Source organism: Fusarium oxysporum, chromosome IX, assembly GCF_013085055.1.
Source record: "Fusarium oxysporum Fo47 chromosome IX, complete sequence".
NCBI lineage: Eukaryota > Fungi > Ascomycota > Sordariomycetes > Hypocreales > Nectriaceae > Fusarium > Fusarium oxysporum.
Window position 1 is genome coordinate 1,257,154 of NC_072848.1, and position 22,955 is coordinate 1,280,108.

The window sequence follows — 22,955 nt, forward strand, 5'->3', positions numbered from 1 at the left end:
AAGGTACTTTACTTTACTTCCACTTACACGAATCATCTCAGCAATAATAACACTCGCTTCATTGACAATTACAACAACACTATTCACTATCAAACTCTTATCTGTCATTTCATCATGAATTGGCGCCCTCTCCCGTGGTGGAGCCGAATGCACTTCCACGAGTATCGATGCATCGTCTGCAACAGCGTGCTCCGTGTTCACCCCAGCCAGAACTCAGTAACCGAATATGTCCCCACTGATAGGTGCTACAACTGCAATTACGAAATATCATACAGTCTCGCAACGCATGATGAGACATCTTCGCAACAGTTTCTCCAAACAAGGCTCCCACTGGTGCAAGCGGCAGAGCAGATAGCAGACGAATTAGCTGAGGCCTCGACTCCACTGTGAGTTAACTACCCCAGTCACAACTACCGTATAGTGGTGGAAAGAGACGCCGTTGGGAACTTTAACAGCGTAAGACTTCGTTCAAGGCTTACTTGTTGCGATACGGCGTACAGCAGACCATCGACACACATTCCGATCGATGAATTCTGGGGACCAGATGATGAAGGAAATCCGGAGCCCTGGGTGTATGATGAAAATCCTGAGGCGCATGATGAAAGAATCCGGAACCTCTGGGCAGTTCCGTACCCCCAGACGCATGGCCTTAACAGGTTACCGGCTACTTACCCCGTTCCTCCTGGCGGAGATGCCCATCCAGCTGACAATCCGCCTGAAGGAGATGCCGACCCAGTTGATGATGCGCCTGAAGGAGATGAGCCTGAAGGAGGTGCGCCTGAAGGAGATGCCCACCCAGTTGATAATGCGCCTGACAGAGATACCCATCAAGCCGATGATGCGCCTGCACCACACCAGAGCCCCGACGAGCCAGAAGAGGGGCTCAATATTATGAGAGGCCTATGAGCAGCACAAAGAACACACAAGTGATGCAAGAGGAACCTTGGGATGTCATGAAGAAGCTATATTGGGTAGCGCCTCGAAGGACTTAGAAACCACAACTGAGGGCTGTATTCACTCTGTAACAGCGTTTGATGGCAAACTACTCTTAATGGCCATATTCGAAGCCTCAGTCGGAGGAATGCAAGGTGCTGTTTGCATGGAGGTGATTCATCCACATTGAGGAAAGCTTGTCAGCCAGTCGAACTCCAAATCAGCGCAAGTTGAAGAGGTCGAAGAGACGGCTCAGAGCAGGAGGTTAAGGTTAGAGTCTAGTTGGACACTTTGGTGCAAATATGAAATAAAATAAAGCGTGATCAATTTTACCTCAAGCTTTCTTCTTGTTGGGTGTGATTTGCGATTAGCATGCACATTAACGAGTTAGAGTTGGAGAAGCATCAAGCAATGGAATTTACTTGAGATCACGAGAGATGTCTTATCAGGGCGCAATGCATTGACTGGTAAGAGAACACTCCTCACTTCAGTATTAGAGCTGTCTACCGGAGGAAGTTCGCCGGAGCATAAGCGTATGAGGCACTCAGATTCATCATGATCAACCGCTAAACCTCAGCCGTCAGTTTCAAACTCGGTACATGTGAGCTCAGGAACGGTGAAACCCAATATCAGAGAGTGTTTGGATGAAACTGACGGACGTTTAGTCTAGAAGCATAAAACTGGTGAGTTACGCCCGTAGAACGTTTGTCGGGTACTTGATATGACGCCTCGGGACGAATGGTGGGAGAGCTAGTAGGTTTTATGATAGTCTGTGGAGGTCCCGGGGATTCCAGTCACGGTGGCTAGTGGAATATAGAACGAAGGAGTCGGCACATGCGCAGCCTAACGCGGGAGATATCATCATGAGATTGGATATCAAGATCATGCGGGAGGATTATACAAGTTTAGTCAGAGATCAGCATCATGAGCTCATGGAGTCACGAATTGCGTAAATTCTAAATAACGTCCTCAGTTAAATCTCTAGTTCAAAATCGAATCGGATTTAAGAGTCCCGGAGTTTGCTCTAGCTCAGCCTCTCATGCCAGGCACCCACACGCCAAAGACCCTGGGGAAGAGAGCCCAAGCCGCGAAAGGTTATCGCCAACAAACGTCTTCCCGTGGACGCTGAAGATACTCAATAGGACAAGAGTTGAGGAGATGGGACCTTTTGACCACCGCCACGAGAACCCTACCCTGCCTAGTAGGATCGTCATGCGTGATGATGATCGCTGTGGTGTTTGAAGATCAAGGCGTTAGTCTTTCGGGAACACAGCGTTTTGCGAATGGCCTCATTTGCCTCTGTATAATGCCTCAGCAAGTCGAAAAGACTCGTTACGTCTCTGTAATTCCAAATATCGATCTGAAGCTATCACCAGGTCCAGCAGTAGAGACATGTTAACGGGTACTGCCGAAGATAAAGCTTCCAGAACAAAGTCGAGAACCCACAAAGTCCCCCCACGAAACGGGTCAAGAGCAGGATCCCAGAGTCTAGAACTCAGAAGCGAAGAACTTGGGAATTGTCAGGCGGTGGCAGTGAAAGAGAAACCAACTACTACAGTACTAGTTAGTGGCGAAACCATACGGATACAGTACATGCCTGGCGTTGGAGGAAAGCTTATTGCCCCAAAGCCAAGGGGAGGTAATGAAACATCAGAATGAAACTGGAAGTGATGTGTTGACGGGAGGCAGCTGAATAACTATCGCTTGAACCTTGGCGAGTCATACCCGCACAGCCGGCTGTGCGTATAGAGTCACGTGCCAATTGCACAGCTGGCTGTGCGAATAGGTCACCTTAGGGATTAAAGCTTATTCGCACAGCTAGCATTTAACTTTAAGGTTAATTATCTCTTTTAATTAACTATATAATATATAAGAAAATATATCACTATATAGCTTAAAATTAAGGCTTTTTAATAGTATTTATTTTAAATTTATATAATACTTATATAGTTAGGTATAGGCTTTTAAAAATTTAAATTTTATTTAAATATATATAAATATAATATATATATTATTATTTAAGTAATATATAGTTATATATTAAGTCTAGTAACTTCTAATAGTATTTATTACTTTATACAGCTTATATAAGATTTAATATAAATTTTTATAAAAAATATTATATTTAATTATATTTAATTATATAAAAATTATATTAATTAAAATCTTTTTTATATACTTATTAATTAATTATAAAACACTTATTTACTATTATTTTAATATCATATAAGCTATTTAAGTAAGTAATAATAGTATTAATAATAAATATTTATATATAATTAGTATTTTAACTTAAATAAATTATATAATACAAATATAGAATTTTTTAAATTTATATTAAATCTTAATAGATTTGAATTTTAAACCCTAAATTCTATAGCTATTTTATTTAATTTTATATAATTTATTTAAATCTAGCTAGGTATATAGATAAGGCTTGAATCCCTATGCGTACGCCCAGCTGTGTAATTGGCATGTGACTCTATACGCACAGCCGGCTGTGCGGGTATGAGTCCCCTTGAACCTTTCGTGAGAAACCATTGCCTTACCGTACCTATCAGAGGCGAGATGAGGCCTGAAAGCGCCAAGTTTTAAGACACGTCCGTTTCTGGCTGTTGTATGTCGTATCTGTATGTGTGACGTGACGTTTGATTAACGGTGTAGAAAAAGGGAAAAAGGAGTAATTAGAGTTGGCCGTTGCCTCGTCGAATTACGAATGTTGTATTGTATTGGATTGGATCGCGGTGAATGCCGTAGCACATCCATCATTGCGCATCGCTTACTCTCAGAGCTTGTTATATTAAAATCACCATGTCCTCTCACTTTCCCATGGCCAGCACGGCTTTTTCAATTCCTCATCTACCGCGGTAGATCTTCTCCTTCTTTTCTTTAGTTCGACATTGGTGTCAGCGTTTTACTGGTTTATTTCAACACCACCCTTTTTGTTGTCTTGCCTTTGGTGGCTATCAATCAACAACGAACCAACCAACGCCAAGTTCATGTTATTGCTTTTTTCTACGAATTGCATATCAAAGAGACATCGACAATTTCTGTGGCTTTCTCTTTCGCGTTGTCTTTTCGGCATCAACGTCGACGTTGCATTGTGGCTTGCTACTCTCTTCGGCACTCACTCATCTCGCGTCTTACGTTACAGAGCGTCGCTTGATGAAGACACCAATTCGGTATTCGGCGTCTCCAACTGAGTCATCGCGAGTATTCCCAATACAAGAAACAGAGCCACCAAGACAAGGTAAATTTCACCAACAAACGCCTCCACTTACACATACTGACTCTCGAACAAGTCCCTACACCTACCACCGTGACATCGTGTCACACTTCGCTGAAGCATTACCAGCCAACTCTTCAGTGCAGACATGTGTCGAATGATGATTTTCAGAGGACATTGCACGTGTTGCGACCAGCCTCAGACTTGGGTTGACTTGACCCAAGAACTGTCATGCCTTGAGGCCAAGAACAACGGATGGTTCGGTGGATGTCGGCGAGGTATCCTTGTCGAAGAGCATGATTTCAACCAAGAATGCCCCGTATGTCATGAGGAAGACGAGGGCATTGGAGGCTTAGATGAAAGTCACATAATGCCACTTCAACAGACATCACAAACACAAAGCAGCCTCGGCAAGAGAGCAGCCGGGGACCGAGGAGAATCTAGCGATGGCTCCAAGAAACAGAAGACTTGAACAAAGCGCACAATTATCGGCGTTGGGTTTGCTTTTAGGAACCAGGCATAATGAGACGGGCAGGTTGATTTTCGACTGACTTATCGACGACCAACATATGCACCATCTATAACGAGAAGAGGAGAACAGTGGTAATGAATAATGAACAAGCAAGTTCAGGATCGTCGAGGAAACCATATTCAACGAATGTAATATATTTATCTATGGGTTCAATAATGTCTATTATATACACACACAAGAATGAATACCTAATCTAAAACTCTTTCCCTTGCCAAGTCTCTTGAGCAGCCTTCCAGTATCTATCAGCATCAACTCTGACATGAGCGACATGGGCACCTCCAGCAAACTTCTCTGTTCTAACAACAGCGCCATTGTCCTTTGCTTGTTGAGCATGTGATTCAACATCCTCCCAACCAACTGAGAGGTCTGCATCTCCGTAAAGGTATGCCCGCATAGTCTCCCGGCTGATTCTCTCAGGCGTATTGAGAGCCGAGGCATAGGCAGTATGCGGTTCCACACCTAACCATAGTTTGTAGTAGACCCATGCAAAACCCAGAAACACCCAGACGAGGGGAGACAAAAATGGTGGGAATCCGGTTGAGAGGACATGGTGATCTCGTTTCCAGTGGAAGTATCCGGGACATGAGTCCATCACGACAGCATGTCGCGGAATTGGTTTACCGCCTAGTGAAGTTTCCCACATCTCCCAAAGCGTGGCAGCAGAACTGACACCACCATTGGAAAAGATATGGATGAGAAAGCTGGGTGCATCTTCTTGTCCGTTATTGACAGACTGCAGAATTGGTAAAGCTGGCTCGAATAGACGACGTCGTAGAGCTGGTTGAATATATAGCTTGGTAGAAGCGCGGAAGAGGAGTATGGCAGATGCTAGGTAGAGCTCGCGATACTGAGAGATGTACTTTGCTATATGAATATCGCGAGCTTCCGACCAAGAAAGAATGATAATGAATGGAGGATCACCAGAAGTTGTGGTTTTGGGAGTCGTTGGTGTTGATTCAGCGGGCCGAAAATATGATACGGCTGGACTAAGAACATCCATGAAAGCCAATGGTGATGCCTTGGAGGTTGCCATGATGAGGCCTTGATTGAGCTGTTCTGGGTCTGGATGATAAACAAGCTTTGGATTTGGTCCGGCGAGGATATATGTTCGTTTTATACATAAACGATGTCCGGACTCTTGCCCTCCGGGCGATGCTCCGTAATCATCGGCCTATTTGAGGAACCGCGGGCCCCGCTGGGACCGGAGCCGGACGGAGGAACTGAGCCAATGGACCGGAGGCTTTCGGAGACTTTTTCTTACACATGGCAGCAATCATAGGCTCAGACTCTTTAGAAAATAATGTATTATGGGTGATGCCAAGGCTATTCTATGTCGATATTCATCATGTCTCCAAACTTTCAACAGAGAGAACCTGCTCCTCGATAAAGTCAAAGAATTTCATTGCTTCATTCTCAGCCTTAATCTCATCAACCCTCTTCTTGAAGCTGTCATCTGCCAAGATACGATCGACACCTGACCGCACCGTATCTGGTGTAGGCCTGCCCGTTTTCAAGTTGACCGCAACACCACTCCATTCTCCGCGCATTGCAATCTCTGGTTTGTCCTCAGTCTCACCTGCAAGAACCAAAGGAACACCGTTAGTCACTCCGTGAAGAAAGCCACCATACCCAGCATTCATGACGAACACCGAAGCATGAGGCAGGAGAGCGTCGTAGGGGAGATAATCGATGACGCGGGTGTTGGAAGGAATAGTGATGTCGTCAGGAAGAAAAGCTCCCCTTTTCCCGAGGATTGCTACCACGAGGAGGTCATCGCGGTCAGAGAGGGCGTTGATGGTAGGAATGATAAGGTTGGTTGCGTCGCGAGCAATAGTTCCCTGAGTCACTGCAACGATACGTCGGTCCCCGCGCTTCACATCATCCCACCAAGAAGGATAGGCAAAGTCTGCAGGAATAGGTTTGGGTGTTGCGCAACCTGAGAACTTGACGTTTGAGGGTACATCAGACCGAGAATACTCGAGACTGGGAGGACACATCTGAATCGAAAGATCATGCATGAGCATCCAATGGTGAAAAGGAATCTGAGGTTCTAGAATCTCAGTGGTGCCAAGACCCTTAAGAACCTCTTCCTGGTGGGCGATAACATCAGCGAAAGGTCCACCAACCATCATCTGGTTCATGAATTGATTTCTCGCACGGCCGGACTCTGTTGAGTCAGGAGGAAGACCCGGACCAAAAGGTGCAGTGTCGATGCTGGTAGCCATGTAAGGAATAGGATTCAAGTTGATCACCTTGGGTCGCTTGGTATATCCTTTGGGGAGAGGTCCACCAAGGGAGATAGGATTAGCACCCATAAAGCACGTCTCTGGCATAACAACCACTTCCCTCTCTGGATCCTCAGCTCTGATACCCTCGAGGACTCCTTTGAGGATCCTCCAGCGCTCAGGAGTTTGTCCAGTGAAGATATGTCTGATATCATAAAGAAGTCGAGGAATGCCAGCGGGGATAGCCTCACGTTCTGCCATAAGCTTGGGGTTCACTAGAGGTGGGACGGTAACGTGTTGGACGCCGGCGTCTGTGATTGCTTTTTCGAATTGGTCACCGGCGATGAAAGTGACCTCGAAGCCACGCTGGACGAGATCTTCTGCGATTCGAATCAAGGGGTATGTGTGGCCGTCCACAGGAGTTGCACCAAAAACAAGATGGGGTTTACTGGTGTTGGTTGGGCCAGTGATTGTTGTCTGCTCGATACCAGTAGCTGTTTTAGCTACATCAGACAGATGGGATGCCATGATCGTGTCAGATAGAGGGAGAGAGGATAGTCAAAGAGAAATTGAGACTGGGTGTACAACAAGAGTTATGAAAGCAACACTTGGGAGACAGGGCATTGAAAGAGAGCAGATGCGTTCCTTTTATTCCTGGGAAGCATCCTGAGGTAGTAATCATTCTTGATACCATATCTCTCGGCTTCTCAAAGGCCGAGAACCCTGCTGCAGGTATGCTCAGCTACTGGGACAAAATGCAGGCCGTTAACAATGAAAACCAATGAAAGTCCATATTTCCCGAAAACTTAGGCCTCATGAAGCAAGGTTCCAGGACGACCTTCCGGATCTTGATATTGCAGCACAGCCCCAGAGCTGACGTCTCGATAGATGACCTAAAGATACCCCTATATGCAAGTCTGCTTACTGTAAGACGATCTGAAATCCACAATTGGCAATCCAAGAAGTGTCCAAGCCTCCAGCCTTGCCATCATTTGGTTTCTGAGCCAATGGATCCCGGCACGTTATGGAGTTGAATATGACAAGCGCCGCGCTATCGTGGTAGTGTAGTGGTGCATCAGCCCTATCTCGGCTGTGTAAGATGATGACATCTGCATGCTCTTCCTTGATTCGCCCCCAACCTATACGATATGCGAGTAGATGCTGAAAAAAAAGGTGAGATTTTCGTTTCACTTCGGAAAGTTCTTGTAGTAAAAAGCTGTGGATAATATGTTAATGTTGCGGAGTTTGGAAGTGCATGTGCACTCTAACCACCGACAACCAATACATTAGAAATGCCAAGCATGAACCAGTATCTTTTATACATATGCCAGGAGGAGGATGGAGCGCGCTCGTCTAGTGATATGTAAAAGACTAGGTTCTGTAAGCGGGTTGCTTTGTCTACAAGACAAGGAACTTCAGTCAGTGATGGCTCATTTCGTTGCTGACATGATTGATATTTGAGGTATCAGATCGATAATGCACAGTCTAGGCAGTAGCTTACTATTTCTAGTAGCGAAACTTAGGACCACTTTCAGAGTTGAATGATTATAGAATAAATTACGTGAAAGTGCAAATGCCATAGTGAGGATGCTTAATACAGAGCCAAGTTTCAGATTGGCAGCCTCGCAGTAAGCTTGCGAGAATTAGTCAGCGCGGTGTCTTGTTTCTCGTTTATCATAACCAGTCGGTAACTCAACTATTCTGCTATGACATTCTCTTGAAACCTGGAAACAAGACTGAGTGATGGTGGATGTAGCACCGGATCTTGGGGTCTTATTCGTTGAGCCCCAATATCTTGTTCTCTTCGGGAGCCTGCAGGACATTCGAGTATCTCCGCCATGGAGCAGATAACGAAAGGCTCGTTTATGGGCTCTGTATATGATCAGACTTGGTCACGTATAACCCTGCGAACTGTGATCTGCGAGATCTGGGTGCAAGCAACGACATGAAGTAGCAGGATATTCTTATACGAAGTTTCACATCAATTGCATTATCTACTTACCAAGTTCATAGTTAGGTTGGCATGTCAGGCATAGAAGAAATTTGATCTCAGTCAAAAGAAGGACATAATATCACTGACCATGACCCTTTAGTATGTTTACGAGATAACTAAACCTTGAGCCCCCAAGCTATTTGAATATGAAAATCTTCTAATCAGATGAGCCATGGAAGTAAGGTATATGAAGGTATCGTCTAGGACTGATTCAAGGTAAGCTACGTCATAATAGGCAGAGATATTGTCTTTTCAGCGAGTCTCCTATTGTTGTTGGACCTTCCACGCTATGTAGCCGAGTCCAAGAAGGAAGGCGCCTCCATGGCAGTGCCAAGAGAGGTGCCTGCCTTGATGCACAGGTAAACCCCGTTTCAATATTTCCGAGTGTTTCTGAAATCACATTTTATCCCCTGCATCAACAACCTCACCGTTTCTAACCTCCCCCGATAACCTTACACCTCAGGTGCTCATTGTCAAGATGAGATCGCTTCACTTTATCTTCATTCTCCTCGCCATCATCACATGCCCTGCTATTGCGGCCGTGGCTGCCAATGAGGTTGCTCAGGCACACTGGGATATTTCAACTTCACTCAACGGCTTCTCCTTTGAACGAGCCAAGCCTATCTCTGCCAAGACTATTGACCGCACCGGTGTTCGAATGTCACGACTCAAGAGCCTCAAGCACAAGACTGACTCCTATCCGAGATCTGCTCTCTCCCATCTCACACGAACTCATTTCGCAACAGCCGGAAAGGGTACCGTCCCTCACCAAAACATTTCTGCTGTCGGGAGCTTCTCCACTGCGTATGCCATTCAGTGCACCTGGGACGACGCCCCCGTTTGGCTCATCTTCGACACTGGAAGCTCTGATACTTGGGCCGCCAAGACTGGATTCACCTGTGAGGATGCATCCGGTAACGTGAGGAAAGCCCAATCTCCATGCAGTTTCGGTCAACCTCATATCAAGAGCTTCCTTCACGATATCTCTGAAGTCTACTTTCATCGCCGTTATGGTTCTGGAGAGGATGTATCAGGGCCCATGGGAGTCTCTGATATCGCTTGCGGTGGCATTTTGGTCCCCAAACAGCAAGTTGGCTTGGCCAGTAGAGCCTATTGGCGTGGCGACAACACCACTGTTGGTATTCTAGGCCTTGCCTATCCGTCTCTAACAAGCGCCTATCTCGGTGACCCTAACGACACATCCGATGAATCTGAATGGAACAATTACCCTTACTCGCCTTGGTTCACCACAGCTATCTCAAAGGGCGTGGTCGATCCTGTCTTCAGCGTCTCTATCGAAAGAAACACCAGTGATGGTGTCCTGGCCTGGGGTGGCCTTCCTCCTATGCCATGGGGACCCAAGTCATTCGCAGCAACAGATCTCGTCATTGTCAGTTGATCCGGCAGGGATTGGGTTTTCTCAACGTTCATGTTTCTGACAAACTTACAGGCCAAATTAGTTGAGCGAGAGAAGACTGGCTGGGAACCCTCTTTCTACACCATCATTCCTGATGGCTTACAATGGGGAAGCACAACAGACACGGCAAAATACCCCTACATCGTTGACACTGGGACCACAATGATGCATATTCCTCCTCGTTAGTCAGCCTGCTTCACATTCCTGATGTTTACTGACAGCCCTAAAAGCACTGACTGAAGCCATCGCCAAAGCCTTCCAACCCCCAGCCACATGGATGTTTGAGTGGAGTGCCTACTTTGTCGATTGCAATGCCATCCCTCCTCATTTTGCGGTCATCATCAAAGGGGTCCGGTTCTGGATCAACCCAGCTGATCTGATCTATCAAGATTTCACCGAACCGGTGACTGGAAAATGTGCAATTGCAATTTCGACGGGAGGATCTGGGCCATATATTTTGGGAGACCTGTTCTTACAGAACGTTGTGGCTGTCTTCGATGTGGGTGGCGCAGAGATGCGCTTCTACTCCAAATAGCTGTCCGTGTCTAGGAAGCCTGTCACCTAAGAAGCAAATAAGGGGTGTAGCCCTGTAGAGGCAGAATGTCAAAGGTGTAAAATATACTGGTTGAAGCAGAAATTGTTGCCATCATGCATTCAGTGCTTCCATGAATAAGCCATAACATGATCGGTCAGCTAACGCTAGCGTATGAAGCAAGATGTCTCTGCCCAGGGGTTCCAGGGTGGAGACGCCCATAGAACTACAGATACGAGTAAGGATGGTGTCTATATGAATCTAACTCTCTAACATAAGACTAAGTGCATAGGTAGGTAATCACTCGAGTTCCAAGCTCCAAACAAGTTTGATATTGGATGCTTTACACTGGCAGTACATGGCATGGTGCTGATCTCGATACCCCTGGATGTACAAGAGGGGCCACACACCACTGCAACAAAAATGGGGTAATAATGTAAGGCCAGTGGACTGGTCTTAGACACATAATCCAGAACAGGAACACCAGTCCTCAGCAAAATATCAGCCAAGAGCCTGGCTGGCGTAATGGTTAACGCGTCTGACTGTCAGTATTTCCCCTCAACTCCTTGATGCTTAACCCAAGGTTCAACATCTGGTTCACAATCATTGCTAACGTTTGTTCAGTCTAATCAGAAGATTGCCGGTTCGAGTCCGGCGTCGGGCTGTTTTTATTCTTTTTTATCTTTTCATATAGAATCGGCTGGCGTTGAGGGCTTGGATTCATGTCTGTTCTTCTGGGCTGAAATACTGGCTTCTGCCTCCGCGAGTAGACGCGGACGCTCTGCTCTCCTCGGCAATTTTTATTGCCAAAATTGTATTCAGAAGAATACTGTCGACTTAAATTTCCAGTTTGCAAAGTTTGAAGGGGTTTCGATCCAGATAGAAACGACAGTTGGTACTTCAAGTATTAGGGGGCCTCTTCTCCATTGCCACTTATACAGCGTCATCTCGCAATGACGGTATCAGTCAGCGCAGAGTAACCCTTAGCTTTATCCTTAGGTTTTCACTGCTTGTGAATAAGAATCAACTGGCGCATGAGACACCAGGAACTGATGCGCGAAGCCCGGCGATTTCTTACTCCATGAACTGCTTTCTGTGTATGTCAATATCTACACCAAACAAGAGGAGACAAGAGAACTTAGGGACCTCTTTGCTAAGGGACAAAAATACTAAGTAGATTTACTATGAACTTGATGGAGTTTTAGACTGATTGTTTTTGGCACCTTAATTTAGAGTCAGAAGTTTTCTTGGCCTTAGGGCCAGAGTCTAAGTGAAATTCTCAGCGAAAAGATCCAATACAAACACCATCGTGTATCTGCATTGGAACGTGATTCGTCGTGTGATGTTAGGTGGGATTCTTATCGCGATAACCCGCAATGGAAGGTAGTCCGTGGTAGTTATCCTGTTTGTAGCTGTCATCCATCTTCACACGTTCACGATTGCCTCCATCGCAAGTCAAGCATTCGACTCCAGTCACAAGACTCGACTTAAAAGACATCCTGGACTGACACATCCCATCCTGTTGGGTTCAGATACTGGATCACCAGAGAAAAAACCTTACCACTTCAACATTTGTCATCGACGTCTGATATTACGGGCCGAAGCACAAGAAAATTATGAGAGGTGTCGCAGCTGGACCTCCGTCACCTGTACGGACAAGGGGTCGTGCAAATACCTTTGCCTTTAGCAAGGTACGAGATAAAACATTTCTTTGATTCATTGTTAGTGTTCAAGCGAACGAATCCGATCCACCAAATTTCGTTCTCGTGAGGCCGCAAGGCGGTGTAAGGGCAGCACCACAACACAACAGAAAGCCGCAAAAGCAACTAAACCTGGGGTGAGGGGACCCCACGTTCGGAAAGTCTGGGAGCTTGGGGGAGAAAGAGCTTCAAGTTGCATCTACCATCATATCACAACGTCAAATCGAATGGAAGACGGGTCAGAAGATGGATGACCCCATATATAACATGCGTTGGAAATGCAAGCATCGGCCGAGAACGTACCCCAGGAACCGGCACCTGGAGACTTTCAAAAAGCAATTGCAAGTCATGATATCGCAGCAACACGATGCGACACGATACCAGTGGTGCCAATTCGGACAGACCCGGAGCTCAGCATAGGTCTCGTGAGCGGCAGCTGGTGGCGGTTCCTGCAGCATAGTTGCATCCAGACAGACGGGCCTAGGCAAACAGTTGACCGTGAATTGAGGCTGGCGGCCCGGGTAAGAGCACGGGACAAGTGTGATGAGATTTGGATCTATCAATATCCACGCCAATGCCAATGTCAATGCCTGTTTACTAGAGCTGACTCGGTTCTGGGCTCGGCGTCTTGTCGGTGTCTGGGTGAAATGCCTAAATTCACACAACCAGGGGCAATATTTTCAATGGCTACTGCACATCCTCAACACCATCTTTCTAAGCCTTTGACGCCGAAGATTGCCCTCAAATGCCTGATATCTGGTCGCCGTCTCCGGGACCATGCCGGGAGGATCCGGAGGCAGGTCACCATGAGACAGCTGCAACGAGAGTTGAGCTAGCGGCTACGTAGAGGACTCTACAGGTCTCTGGCAGCTCTGCGGCTTTCCTCCCCCACCATCTGATCGGCAAACGGAAGTGGAAATTTTACAGAGTGGAGGTTCCCCCGGTAAGAGACCGGAAGGAACATGAAGTCAGGTTTAGGGGTGTTTTTGGAGCACCCGACCTTCTGTCCTTCCCCTACAGGACCGTCTCCGAGTCACCTTACAGGGCGTCTCAACAGTCCCGGGGCTCTACAGACACGCACGGCGTCCATCCGAGCGGCGGCGGGGGAGGTTTGACCCGCGACAGTGGATCAGAAACGCGGGCTTTAGCGGGGCATCGACGTAATCCCATTGGCCTGTCTCCATTCCATCGTCATTCATGATGGAGCCACGACCTTGAGAAAGACGATGCAAGCCGCATGCTCAACATGATTTTTTTTCTTTCGTGTTTGTGATGGAGCAAACTCGGTTACCTTGACTAAAGGATAGGCATTTTCTTCTTTCTATAGCAGCGATAAGCTGTACCGTATCAAGTGTGATACTCAGCTGGTTGGGTCCCTCTCTTAGCCTCAAAATCGACTCCATCTTCATCCCGAGCTACCTTACCTTACCTTACCTTACCTTAGCTACCTGAACCCTTACCTTACTTCACCTTGGACTTCTGTCACTTGACCTCTCTTATCCTCTTTGACCTCCTGTCCCCTTGGACTATTCGCTACCCCAGGCACGGCTTGCTACTCTATAGAGCAACTAGTTAAAGCAGCTGCTGTCCATCCATCTCAATTTCTTTTCCTTTCATCCATAGACCGCTCGCTATTCGACCCCTCATTCTATCCCCCACTTCATCCTCCGACAGCTTCTCCCGAAGTCTTGGTTCCCTTGCCCCGGGTGCCTTTACTGCAGATCACATCAAATTCATCTGAATCTTGCTCTTCTCGGCCAGTTCAACTTTGGTGCTGCATATACAGACGGGTAGAGCTTCGACTGCCTCTGTTTCCTGCATCGAGCAAAGTTGCATTGAGGCCACTCAATTAGGATCAATTCGGCGTATCATTGACGTGAATCTACTCCGTTGGGAAGGAACATACCATCCATCTACGTGCCGTGCCCTCCTCATCTGATCTCAACTGGCTGGCTACCTTCGGATCCAGTCGTCGGAAAGAACTCACCCAGCTCCTTCGTTTCTCCTCACTCACCCTCTGGTCTACCTCGGCTCACACGACCACTAACATTCTGACTCCTACATTCTATCACTCGTCTTCGATTAGACTACCGTCATTCCAATCTCATCCTCTTCTTTGTTTGATGCCTCTGCAGTATTGGAGCTTCATCAGATTTGATCAGTGCCTGGCTCTCTTTTGTGAACCTTGATTGCTCTGCTCAGTAGCAGTCGCATTCAATTTTACCGCCCAACCAACTTACATCCCATTTGTCGCAAATCATCAGCCACGATGCCTTCTCGAACTAACGGTGTCGGCGTTCAGGCCGAAGATACCAGGATCTGCGTGGTCATGGTTGGTCTACCAGCCCGAGGCAAGAGTTATATTGCCCAAAGAGGTAGGTTTTATCTCTATATGCATCTGCATCATGCGCCATAGCTGACCAACATCTCAGCCCAGCGATATCTTCAGTGGCTCTCCATCCCTGCTCAGACTTTCAACGTTGGCAACTACCGCCGCAATGATGCACCACAACCCACGGCCGACTTTTTCGATATCAACAATCCGGAAGGAGAACGCACCCGCCGTGCTGCCGCTGAGGCTGCTGTTGCCGACATGCTCGCCTGGTTCCGGTCTGGCGGCATTGTTGGTATTCTTGATGCTACCAATTCTACTCTGGAACGCCGTAAATGGGTCCTGGAGGTCTGCAACGAAAACGGCATCGAGGTTCTCTTTGTCGAGAGCAAGTGTGACGACGAAGAGCTTATCATGGCCAATATCCGAGACGTCAAGACTACCAGCCCGGACTACCGTGGACAGGACCCTGAGACTGCCGCCCTCGATTTCCGTAACCGCATTCGCAACTACGAAAAGGTGTACTGCACCATTGACGCTGATGGCAAAGAGTCTCACCTGACTTACCTCAAGATCATGGATGTGGGTAAGCAAGTCATTATCAGCCGTATCCGAGATTATCTCCAAAGTCGCATTGTGTACTATCTCATGAATCTGCACATCCGTCCTCGTTCAGTTTGGCTATCAAGAGTAAGAACAATTCTGTTGCGCGCTCAAATCAACCACTAATAATCTTTGTAGCACGGTGAATCCTTGTATAACATTGACGGAAGAATTGGCGGTGATACGCTTCTCTCTCCTCGTGGTGAACAATATGCCAGAAAACTTCCTGAGCTTGTCCGAAAATCAGTTGGTGTAAGTTCAGCCTCACCCTGAACATTTTTTCTGTGGCTAACACTGTGTAGGACGATCGACCACTCACAGTATGGACCTCAACTTTGCGACGTACTATTGCTACTTCTCGTTTCCTTCCACAGCACTATAATCAACTCCAGTGGAAGGCGCTCGATGAGCTTGACTCAGGAGTATGTGATGGCTTGACCTACCAGGAGATCAAGGACCGATATCCCGAGGACTTTGCCGCCCGTGATGAAGACAAGTACAACTACCGATATCGTGGCGGAGAGTCGTATCGCGACGTTGTTATCCGCCTTGAACCCATCATCATGGAATTGGAGCGAAGTGAAGATATTCTTATCGTCACCCACCAAGCTGTGCTACGATGCATATATGCATACTTCATGAAGAAGGACCAGTCTAAGAGCCCTTGGATGAACGTGCCCCTACATACCTTGATCAAACTTACCCCAGGAGCCTACGGTACCGAGGAAGTCCGCTATGAGGCCAATATTCCTGCTGTCAGCACCTGGAGAGGCAAGGGTAGCACCGCTAAGCACGAGAACCCAGCCCCTGGTGTCATGTAATACGATAGACAACATTGTCAAGTTTCACAAGGGTCCTACGACCTGTGCTTGAGTATACGGCGAACATGCGCCCGGTGGATGACTGTTACGATTTGAAATGAGCTTGCATATGGAACAGATTTAGGGGTATGACGACACGGGAAAGCATTTTTGAGGGGCATTCTATGACTATTTGCTATGAAGAGGACAGCTCGTACGACATCCGCAGGAACTTAGGATTCGGGAACAAAAACATACACGGCATAGTGTCACGAAAGACACAATGGTAGGGCTTCGGTAGGGCTCTGTACAGGATCAACGGCGTTCTTTTGCTATTTTGTCTGATAGCGGATCAGGCTGGATAATGACTAGCGTCTCTATAAAAGTGACATCAAAGCACATGACCATAACGAATTACAAACTCATGATAGCTAGATATGAGAGCAATTGTGCGTTCAGTGAACTGAAGTTGAGCATTGCGGGCAGTTGAGGACAAATTTAAACTATTGTGGCAATGCTTGACATGGGATTGCAGGTTTTGTGATCCCCTGTCTAGGATGTTGTTGTGTCCCGGCTAATAACTAAGGTGCCTTTTACTGCCCTCATAGTATCCAAGATTTCGGTTCCCTCAACTCATATTTAGGACGATAATCTACCAGTACAATAAATCGCGAGAACGACTGGGAGATGAACATGCTGAGGTCATGGATGAACATCATCTCTTCAACTGATAATTGCCAATCGATCGTCCAACAGCCGACCATCGTACGAAGTCTGTAGGATTCTGCGCCGATTATGGCATCAGAGAGCACACCTCCTCAACATCCCCAGCAATACCTCATCAAGCTCGCCGGGGTGGAGACCGCGGGGAAAGAAGGGCAGGGTGCGCCGGTAGTTGCTCGGTGGGGTCGATTTGTGTACCGACCCAAGGTGTTGGAGACTCATCGAGGTCAAATCGACCTCTTATACGGCGTCCATAAAAAGGGCCTTTCATGTCCTTCAGCCTTTCCTGAGCTGTTCATATTGATATCTTCTGAATCCTCTGAAGACATAGTGGGCGATGTGCGCTCCAAACCTACCATGACCACCAGATTTGGCCTTACAGGGCAGAATGTCCAGAAGCATAGGTAAGATACTGGCTTACGCGATTTTCCGTCGTGGCTTCAGTCATTATGATCGTGTGAGCTTTCATTCGATTGTCCCGTAGAACTTGGCATGTGGTGCGAGGCGCAGTCTGTGCCGGTATTGGTGTCAGATTTCCAGACTTCCTGTTTTGGCTGATTTTCTTCGGTACTTTGTTGCTTCTTTGAAACCATCTTCTTGGTCAAGGATGGAGTTTGTGATCGGGATCCTCCGCGGCGCTTCTCTCTGCTGCGTGTGGTCTTTGACATTGGCCAAGAACGACGGAATCTTCCAGTAGTTGGTGCAGTCACACTGGGAGCTGCAGGTGCACTGTACCGAGATTGTAGCTGATGGAGGAATGTGTGGTTGGGATTGTCATGGCAAGTGCAGCGACAAGGAGCGAGGTTGGGCCCGGAGGCCTTGACAATCTTGGCAATGAGCTCGGCCATGGACAATTCGATATGAAGTTTGACGAGATATGCAAGCGGGTGAAACTCGACGTATCTGACACGACGATTAGCTGATAGACAATACTCGGGATTTTTAACATACAGAAAGGTATTCCGTAGTGACATTGACCCAATGATCAGAATCTGTTTCAGGTGTCAGCCGGCTGGTAAATGATGTTTGGCAATTCAGACTTACATCCATCGAGATGGAGACGACTACCATCACCAGGTTGAAGCGATACAACACCACATACTTGGTTAGACCGTATGATATGAGGGACGAGCGGACAAGATAGACAAAGTAGAAGTTCAGAGCCAGGTCAATAACCGCAAAAAGTCCTTTCTCGATTCGGTCCCAAATGTTATTGATGTCGATATAGGTCTGGCTAATCTGCAGTCGAGCCGGTATCCAAATACAAAAGACTGAAATGTTAATAAGTGCCAGGATAATAAAGATTCCCCATTTTAGTCGTCGAACGATGGTCGGCGAAACATGGAGGAGGGCTATTCGGTTGACAATGATTTGCATAATGCAATGGATTTGAAATACCCAAAGGAGCACTGTAGAGATTAGCCCGGGGCTGCAAACTTGAGCCAGCGAACATACAGATGAAGAAGTATATTAAGAACCTAGAAAATATTTGGTCAATCATTGAGCTTGAAGATGGAGATGAGCAGCCAAGACTCACCCTGGACGAATAGTTCCTCGAACATAACCCCAGCCAAGACCTCCAATAATGGCGCTGGAGACCAATTCAAGCCATATTAAAACCATATACGTTGTAATTCTTTGCGCGCGTTTCCATTGATGATAAGTTTGAATGCCCACACGAATGAGACCAAAAATTGCCAGACACAGAGTCATGCCAAAGGCGATGCTGACAATGGCCCAGTCAGAGCAACTTGGCTCATGGTATTCGAACCATGGTGGAATAAGCAGCCCGCCCCCCTTCATTGTATCATGGCTACCGACGTGATCAGAGGTAAGAGGTTAGATGGTTGGTGAGTGGTGCACACGATTGAACACCAGTTAGAAAAGTTGGCTTGATCTCGAGGTTTTGTAGCAAGGGTCTCGGTTTGTCAAAGCCAAAAGACCAAGTCGAAACCAATGTCGAATGCCACGAAAATGTTGTAAGAAGCAAAATACGATCCCCACGCCACCGAGTCTTCGATGTCCGTATCAGGGCATTTCTGCACTGCACGGCAAGCTGAGGGTTTGTCGAGGAGGCGGGTTACGCGGAACAGAAGGACCGGTGCAATGCACGCTGTAGTGGTAGCGTCGTCCAGAGGCTGATCCTAGACTAAAGACTGGACGTTGAGGACGTGGCGCTCCTGTTGTGGAAGTCCGATGGCCCGGGTGTGGAGGGTTAGTAACTTTTAATATCACCTGCCGAGTGGTGTCTCACGGTGAATGTTGATTGTCACCGCTTCGGTTGAGCTTTTCTTTCCTGTAGGGATAGAGCCCAGCTCCGACAACAAAGCTGCAGGGAGGAGGATGGAGGCCCCTTTTGTCCATTCACCACCATTGACTAGTCCACGGCATTGTAATTGCCGAGACAGCTTGTTAAGCGCATTCGTGACATTTGAACCAGTGATTTCCTGGCCATTGGCGTCTTGTTATGTCATTATCCTTAGTCCGCTCCACAGCAATGGAACAGTAACACCTCTAACGCTGCTCAAATTGGTGGATGATGGCTTGAACGGTAAGAGCCTCGCCAAAACAGCAAGCGATCGATAGAGTTTATCGGGCGCGGGGGACTTGCTTGGTGAGGATAAGGCCAAGCCAAGGCAATGCACGAAGGCCCGTCGATCTTAGTGTGATATGATACGTCAGAGGCAGCTGCTAGGATCTGTCTCTGCCGTCACTCAATTGCCGAATCTAGATTTGACAATCAGAGCGATTTGCGCTAGGCCAATGTTTATTAAACAAGGGAGAGTGGTTGGGTTGGAGGATGAAGAATTTGATATTGGACATGCAATTCTTTCAAGGGAGAAGTTAATTTCGATGTCGACCATTCCATTTGGGCAGGAGCTGGTCTCTGTCGGTTATTGAAACACAGAGCAGGCGCGAATGGTGGCACTTTCCAAAGGAACAGTGTGCTTTTGTCATCTGAAAAGTATCATACTGTATCCACTTATAAAGTGGTGCCAGTTCAAAGATTAATGACTATTAGGAAAGTTGATATCCATATATTTAAGACGCTTGCTATTGTGTCTCACTATTGGCTATCGATTCAAGTCCTGAGTGCTTCGTCCACCTGTCAAACGCAATCATCTCAACAACTCACCTAGGTACGCTTGAGGATGATACGTGAAATAAACTATCCAACCATATAGGCTATTAAAAAGAAGCAAGATAAAAGCTGTGAGCCTTATTGGTACATTTAATCACGAGCTGGACTCAGCTGAATGAGATGTATTCGCAGAGGCTGAACAGTGTATAATTGCCACGGTGTAGTGAGTGACACCAAGCAATAGCCATCAACACCGAGCATATCATCACGAACCCAATTTGACCACCGTGACTAAACGGCCCATCGTCGTACCATTTCATGTATTTAAAGTAGGAAATTCTACCAGAAACCATGATGCCTTATCTGTCAACTCCCATTACCCCAAAGCTCGACAACTATGGCTTTCCTCTTTCAACCCCCCATCTTTGGGAACTACGTCCTCCTGATAGTTCCCATGAATGTACCTACGACGCTGGTTGTTCCAACACAAGTCGCATTAACGCCTGTTCAGATCGTTCCAGTGTATCGACCTATCTTTTCTCCATCCATCAGGATCAAAGTCATATTCCACTGTGCAGGAACTGTTCTCGCCTCTAACGATGCCTGCTACAACTATCTTCCACCTCGAGAAACAGTGCTAGGAAATTTATCCTGGTGGTCTGAACAGCATGGACTTGGAGATAAAGCTTATACCCGACGTTGTACACTCTATCTCACCAGAAGCAACCGCTCAACCCTCACTATTAACCCAATAGATGGACCTGTTTCATCACCAGATCTTGTGAAGAAGGTGTCATTTGGCGATATGACAGCCCTAGGTTTCCAGACGTTGATGATGGACACAGCAACAAATAACTATGGAGCCTTTATCTTGGTCGATGTAAGTGCATCTGCTAGAATGAAGTGGTTATGGAGAAAAAGGAGATAGCTCATAGAATTCTCTAGCATGCTTATGTGCCTATTAAGATTCTGGCCCAACAAACCGATAACGATCAGAGTACTCCCCGGAGCGGAAATTCAAATGACAACACTGACAGTAACCAAAATAATTCGACTGACAACACTCAGCCTGCTCCTCCTGTCGCTCGTCAACCTTCACCACCGCCAGACTCATCAGCGGATGCGGTCAATACCGGCACTCCTGGGCCTTCGCACACGGGAGATAATACCACCACCCCTGAGCCAGCTGCATCAACAGGTAATACTACTCCAGCGGGAACTGGATCTGTTCCGGGACCTACGCTCCCTAAAGTTGCAACCGTGGAGCCTGATAACACGGAAGAATAAGGGGGGTTGCAAGCGGTCAGGCAGTGACTAGATATCAAGTATTAGACCTCCTCATTCTAGTTTCTTCTGAATTCATTGATATTATCTGAAGCCCTTGAAGCAAACTGAACCTCTCAAACTGTGACTGTGATCGTGTGTTGTTTGGAAGCATCTCAGCCAAGTTGTCACTGTCAGCCTCTGGCCAGCTCATATTCACACCAACACTCGCTCGTTTCGGCGTGCTGATCAGAAGCAAAGCATCTATCTCACTTAATAAGAGCCGAGCTTCTGGCACAGTAGTTATAACACGACCTCTCACTTCAATAACATCTCAGGTGGCCTGTATTACACACAACACCTCCTCTTCCTCAGGCTTCTCATCATCGTTATCTTCGCCTCATCTCACTGTTTCCTTCAAACTCTGAACATCAGAGTAACCAAGCGCCATGGATCTGTTCATCACTGCCCAAGAGCCCTTTGCGCATCATCCACTCAAGGCCAAAAGCTTCCCTTCAGCTCTGAGCAACGCAACCGGCAAAACCTCAGGTGATGCAAGACCTCTTGTGCCTCTCTCGCCAGTTTCACAGCTCGAGTTTGATCTCATTGTTCATGATCCCTGCCATGACAGCACTCTCACTGGCTCGTGGGACCCTCTCCCGACCCCTCTGAGCATTCCTCTCAATACCTCCAGGGTTCATCTCCTCAACCTCCTACGGGAAAAGCTCCCTGTCGTCGAGGCATCCAGCAAGAATCGTCTCAGTCGCCAAGTTCGCCGTCCCAGGCTCATCTCTGCTACGCTGTACTAGACCTATGGTGGCAAGATTTACCCGCTTGGACCTAGCGACAAGGAGTGGCATTATCGTGATCTCGTCACCAAGACAGATATCATGGCTCGCTCTGAGCTTGAGTGGTTTCTTCTCAAGGAGATGATGGCTTCGTCTAGAGGTGCACTCAAGTGCTACATCTCCGTTCGTGGTGAGCACGTCCCCGCCAAGAAGACTTCTGGCTGGTGGTTCAAAAACAGTGCCTGAGAGCACATACTCCAGTACGTTCACTCATGTCGATCTCCGACCAAGCGTATTGAGTACTGATTGAGCAAAAGGACAGTGACACCAACAACATTACGATGAAGCTGGACGGCCGGCGAGGTGCACTTTGGGGGCAAGGAAAGGACATTTGTTGGAACTTGATGTATGCAATAAGAGCAAGAATATTCCACGAAAGGGAACTAATACGATAACATCATCTCATTTGTTCATGGAATTGCTAGTTGCCTCGTCTAATGCTGTCTCATCACAAGCGGTACAAGATATCAACAGAACGCCCGTAAAGGATAAGATTTCTCAGTGACCAATGCCCGGAAAGATTGGTTCATGTTAGATTGCTCTGAATCACTTCTGTTTCTTGTAATATCGGCTTTTGGGTTGTACTCTGTGTTACAGTGAACCTCTGCCCCAAATGTTGCTTTATCAGACACTCATTAACATAACCATCAACACTAAGATGAAACAAAGACTTAGACAGACAGACAATTCGAATTAACATCGTAAAGACCAAACTCCATATTTAGCCTAGGTATAATCTGAATAAA

General features: G+C 47.0%; 9 protein-coding genes and 1 non-coding gene across 10 annotated transcripts; 7 read left to right on the plus strand and 3 right to left on the minus strand.

Annotated features, from left to right (window-relative positions):
* Positions 1 to 248: 248 nt before the first annotated feature.
* Positions 249 to 1,253, plus strand: FOBCDRAFT_231088 (uncharacterized protein). The gene has a single exon (XM_031189830.3). It carries the CDS (start codon positions 527 to 529, stop codon positions 893 to 895), a length of 369 nt encoding a protein of 122 aa, XP_031033815.2. The 5' UTR covers positions 249 to 526; the 3' UTR covers positions 896 to 1,253.
* A 2,884-nt stretch (positions 1,254 to 4,137) lies between these two features.
* FOBCDRAFT_51800 (uncharacterized protein) lies at positions 4,138 to 4,684 on the plus strand. The gene is made up of 2 exons (XM_054706828.2): positions 4,138 to 4,183; positions 4,236 to 4,684. The coding sequence occupies exon 2, from the start codon at positions 4,308 to 4,310 to the stop codon at positions 4,629 to 4,631; it is 324 nt and encodes a 107-aa protein (XP_054562803.1). The 5' UTR covers positions 4,138 to 4,183; positions 4,236 to 4,307; the 3' UTR covers positions 4,632 to 4,684.
* A 200-nt stretch (positions 4,685 to 4,884) lies between these two features.
* FOBCDRAFT_144158 (uncharacterized protein) lies at positions 4,885 to 5,724 on the minus strand (the record flags this gene model as incomplete). The annotated part of the gene is made up of 1 exon (XM_031189832.2): positions 4,885 to 5,724. The coding sequence occupies one exon, from the start codon at positions 5,722 to 5,724 to the stop codon at positions 4,885 to 4,887; it is 840 nt and encodes a 279-aa protein (XP_031033817.2).
* A 255-nt stretch (positions 5,725 to 5,979) lies between these two features.
* On the minus strand, positions 5,980 to 7,245 carry FOBCDRAFT_231093 (uncharacterized protein). The gene has a single exon (XM_031189833.3). It carries the CDS (start codon positions 7,175 to 7,177, stop codon positions 6,035 to 6,037), a length of 1,143 nt encoding a protein of 380 aa, XP_031033818.3. The 5' UTR covers positions 7,178 to 7,245; the 3' UTR covers positions 5,980 to 6,034.
* Positions 7,246 to 9,129: 1,884 nt separating this feature from the next.
* Positions 9,130 to 10,963, plus strand: FOBCDRAFT_189371 (aspartic peptidase domain-containing protein). Its single transcript, XM_059608677.1, has 3 exons — positions 9,130 to 10,303; positions 10,370 to 10,507; positions 10,548 to 10,963. The coding sequence occupies exons 1-3, from the start codon at positions 9,388 to 9,390 to the stop codon at positions 10,859 to 10,861; spliced, it is 1,368 nt and encodes a 455-aa protein (XP_059465789.1). The 5' UTR covers positions 9,130 to 9,387; the 3' UTR covers positions 10,862 to 10,963.
* A 406-nt stretch (positions 10,964 to 11,369) lies between these two features.
* Positions 11,370 to 11,522, plus strand: FOBCDRAFT_t181. Its single transcript has one exon. It is a non-coding gene; the product is annotated as a tRNA-Asp (tRNA).
* Positions 11,523 to 14,397: 2,875 nt separating this feature from the next.
* Positions 14,398 to 16,486, plus strand: FOBCDRAFT_51813 (6-phosphofructo-2-kinase-domain-containing protein). The gene is made up of 4 exons (XM_031189836.3): positions 14,398 to 14,933; positions 14,991 to 15,580; positions 15,632 to 15,745; positions 15,796 to 16,486. Exons 1-4 carry the CDS (start codon positions 14,828 to 14,830, stop codon positions 16,312 to 16,314), a joined length of 1,329 nt encoding a protein of 442 aa, XP_031033821.1. The 5' UTR covers positions 14,398 to 14,827; the 3' UTR covers positions 16,315 to 16,486.
* Positions 16,487 to 17,371: 885 nt separating this feature from the next.
* On the minus strand, positions 17,372 to 19,096 carry FOBCDRAFT_298235 (uncharacterized protein). Its single transcript, XM_031189839.3, has 5 exons — positions 18,554 to 19,096; positions 18,472 to 18,494; positions 18,061 to 18,425; positions 17,968 to 18,008; positions 17,372 to 17,919 (listed from the first exon to the last, which is right to left on the minus strand). Exons 1-5 carry the CDS (start codon positions 18,817 to 18,819, stop codon positions 17,457 to 17,459), a joined length of 1,158 nt encoding a protein of 385 aa, XP_031033824.2. The 5' UTR covers positions 18,820 to 19,096; the 3' UTR covers positions 17,372 to 17,456.
* A 1,399-nt stretch (positions 19,097 to 20,495) lies between these two features.
* Positions 20,496 to 21,385, plus strand: FOBCDRAFT_322824 (uncharacterized protein; the record flags this gene model as incomplete). Its single annotated transcript, XM_031189840.2, has 2 exons — positions 20,496 to 20,978; positions 21,044 to 21,385. The coding sequence occupies 2 exons, from the start codon at positions 20,496 to 20,498 to the stop codon at positions 21,383 to 21,385; spliced, it is 825 nt and encodes a 274-aa protein (XP_031033825.2).
* A 425-nt stretch (positions 21,386 to 21,810) lies between these two features.
* FOBCDRAFT_189378 (uncharacterized protein) lies at positions 21,811 to 22,395 on the plus strand (the record flags this gene model as incomplete). The annotated part of the gene is made up of 2 exons (XM_031189841.2): positions 21,811 to 22,131; positions 22,171 to 22,395. The coding sequence occupies 2 exons, from the start codon at positions 21,811 to 21,813 to the stop codon at positions 22,393 to 22,395; spliced, it is 546 nt and encodes a 181-aa protein (XP_031033826.2).
* Between the last annotated feature and the right edge of the window lie 560 nt (positions 22,396 to 22,955).

Coding starts and splice junctions, on each gene's coding strand:
- FOBCDRAFT_51800 (XM_054706828.2), top strand. CDS start 4,308: ATGTGTCGAATGATGATTTTCAGAGGACATTGCACGTGTTGCGACCAG.
- FOBCDRAFT_231093 (XM_031189833.3), bottom strand. CDS start 7,177: ATGGCAGAACGTGAGGCTATCCCCGCTGGCATTCCTCGACTTCTTTAT.
- FOBCDRAFT_189371 (XM_059608677.1), top strand. CDS start 9,388: ATGAGATCGCTTCACTTTATCTTCATTCTCCTCGCCATCATCACATGC. Junction 10,304..10,369: donor AACAGATCTCGTCATTGTCA/GTTGATCCGGCA, acceptor AGGCCAAATTAG/TTGAGCGAGAGAAGACTGGC. Junction 10,508..10,547: donor AATGATGCATATTCCTCCTC/GTTAGTCAGCCT, acceptor GTTTACTGACAG/CCCTAAAAGCACTGACTGAA.
- FOBCDRAFT_51813 (XM_031189836.3), top strand. CDS start 14,828: ATGCCTTCTCGAACTAACGGTGTCGGCGTTCAGGCCGAAGATACCAGG. Junction 14,934..14,990: donor GAGTTATATTGCCCAAAGAG/GTAGGTTTTATC, acceptor CCAACATCTCAG/CCCAGCGATATCTTCAGTGG. Junction 15,746..15,795: donor TTGTCCGAAAATCAGTTGGT/GTAAGTTCAGCC, acceptor AACACTGTGTAG/GACGATCGACCACTCACAGT.
- FOBCDRAFT_231088 (XM_031189830.3), top strand. CDS start 527: ATGAATTCTGGGGACCAGATGATGAAGGAAATCCGGAGCCCTGGGTGT.
- FOBCDRAFT_298235 (XM_031189839.3), bottom strand. CDS start 18,819: ATGAAGGGGGGCGGGCTGCTTATTCCACCATGGTTCGAATACCATGAG. Junction 18,426..18,471: donor CTTAATATACTTCTTCATCT/GTATGTTCGCTG, acceptor TAATCTCTACAG/TGCTCCTTTGGGTATTTCAA. Junction 18,009..18,060: donor TCGTCTCCATCTCGATGGAT/GTAAGTCTGAAT, acceptor CACCTGAAACAG/ATTCTGATCATTGGGTCAAT.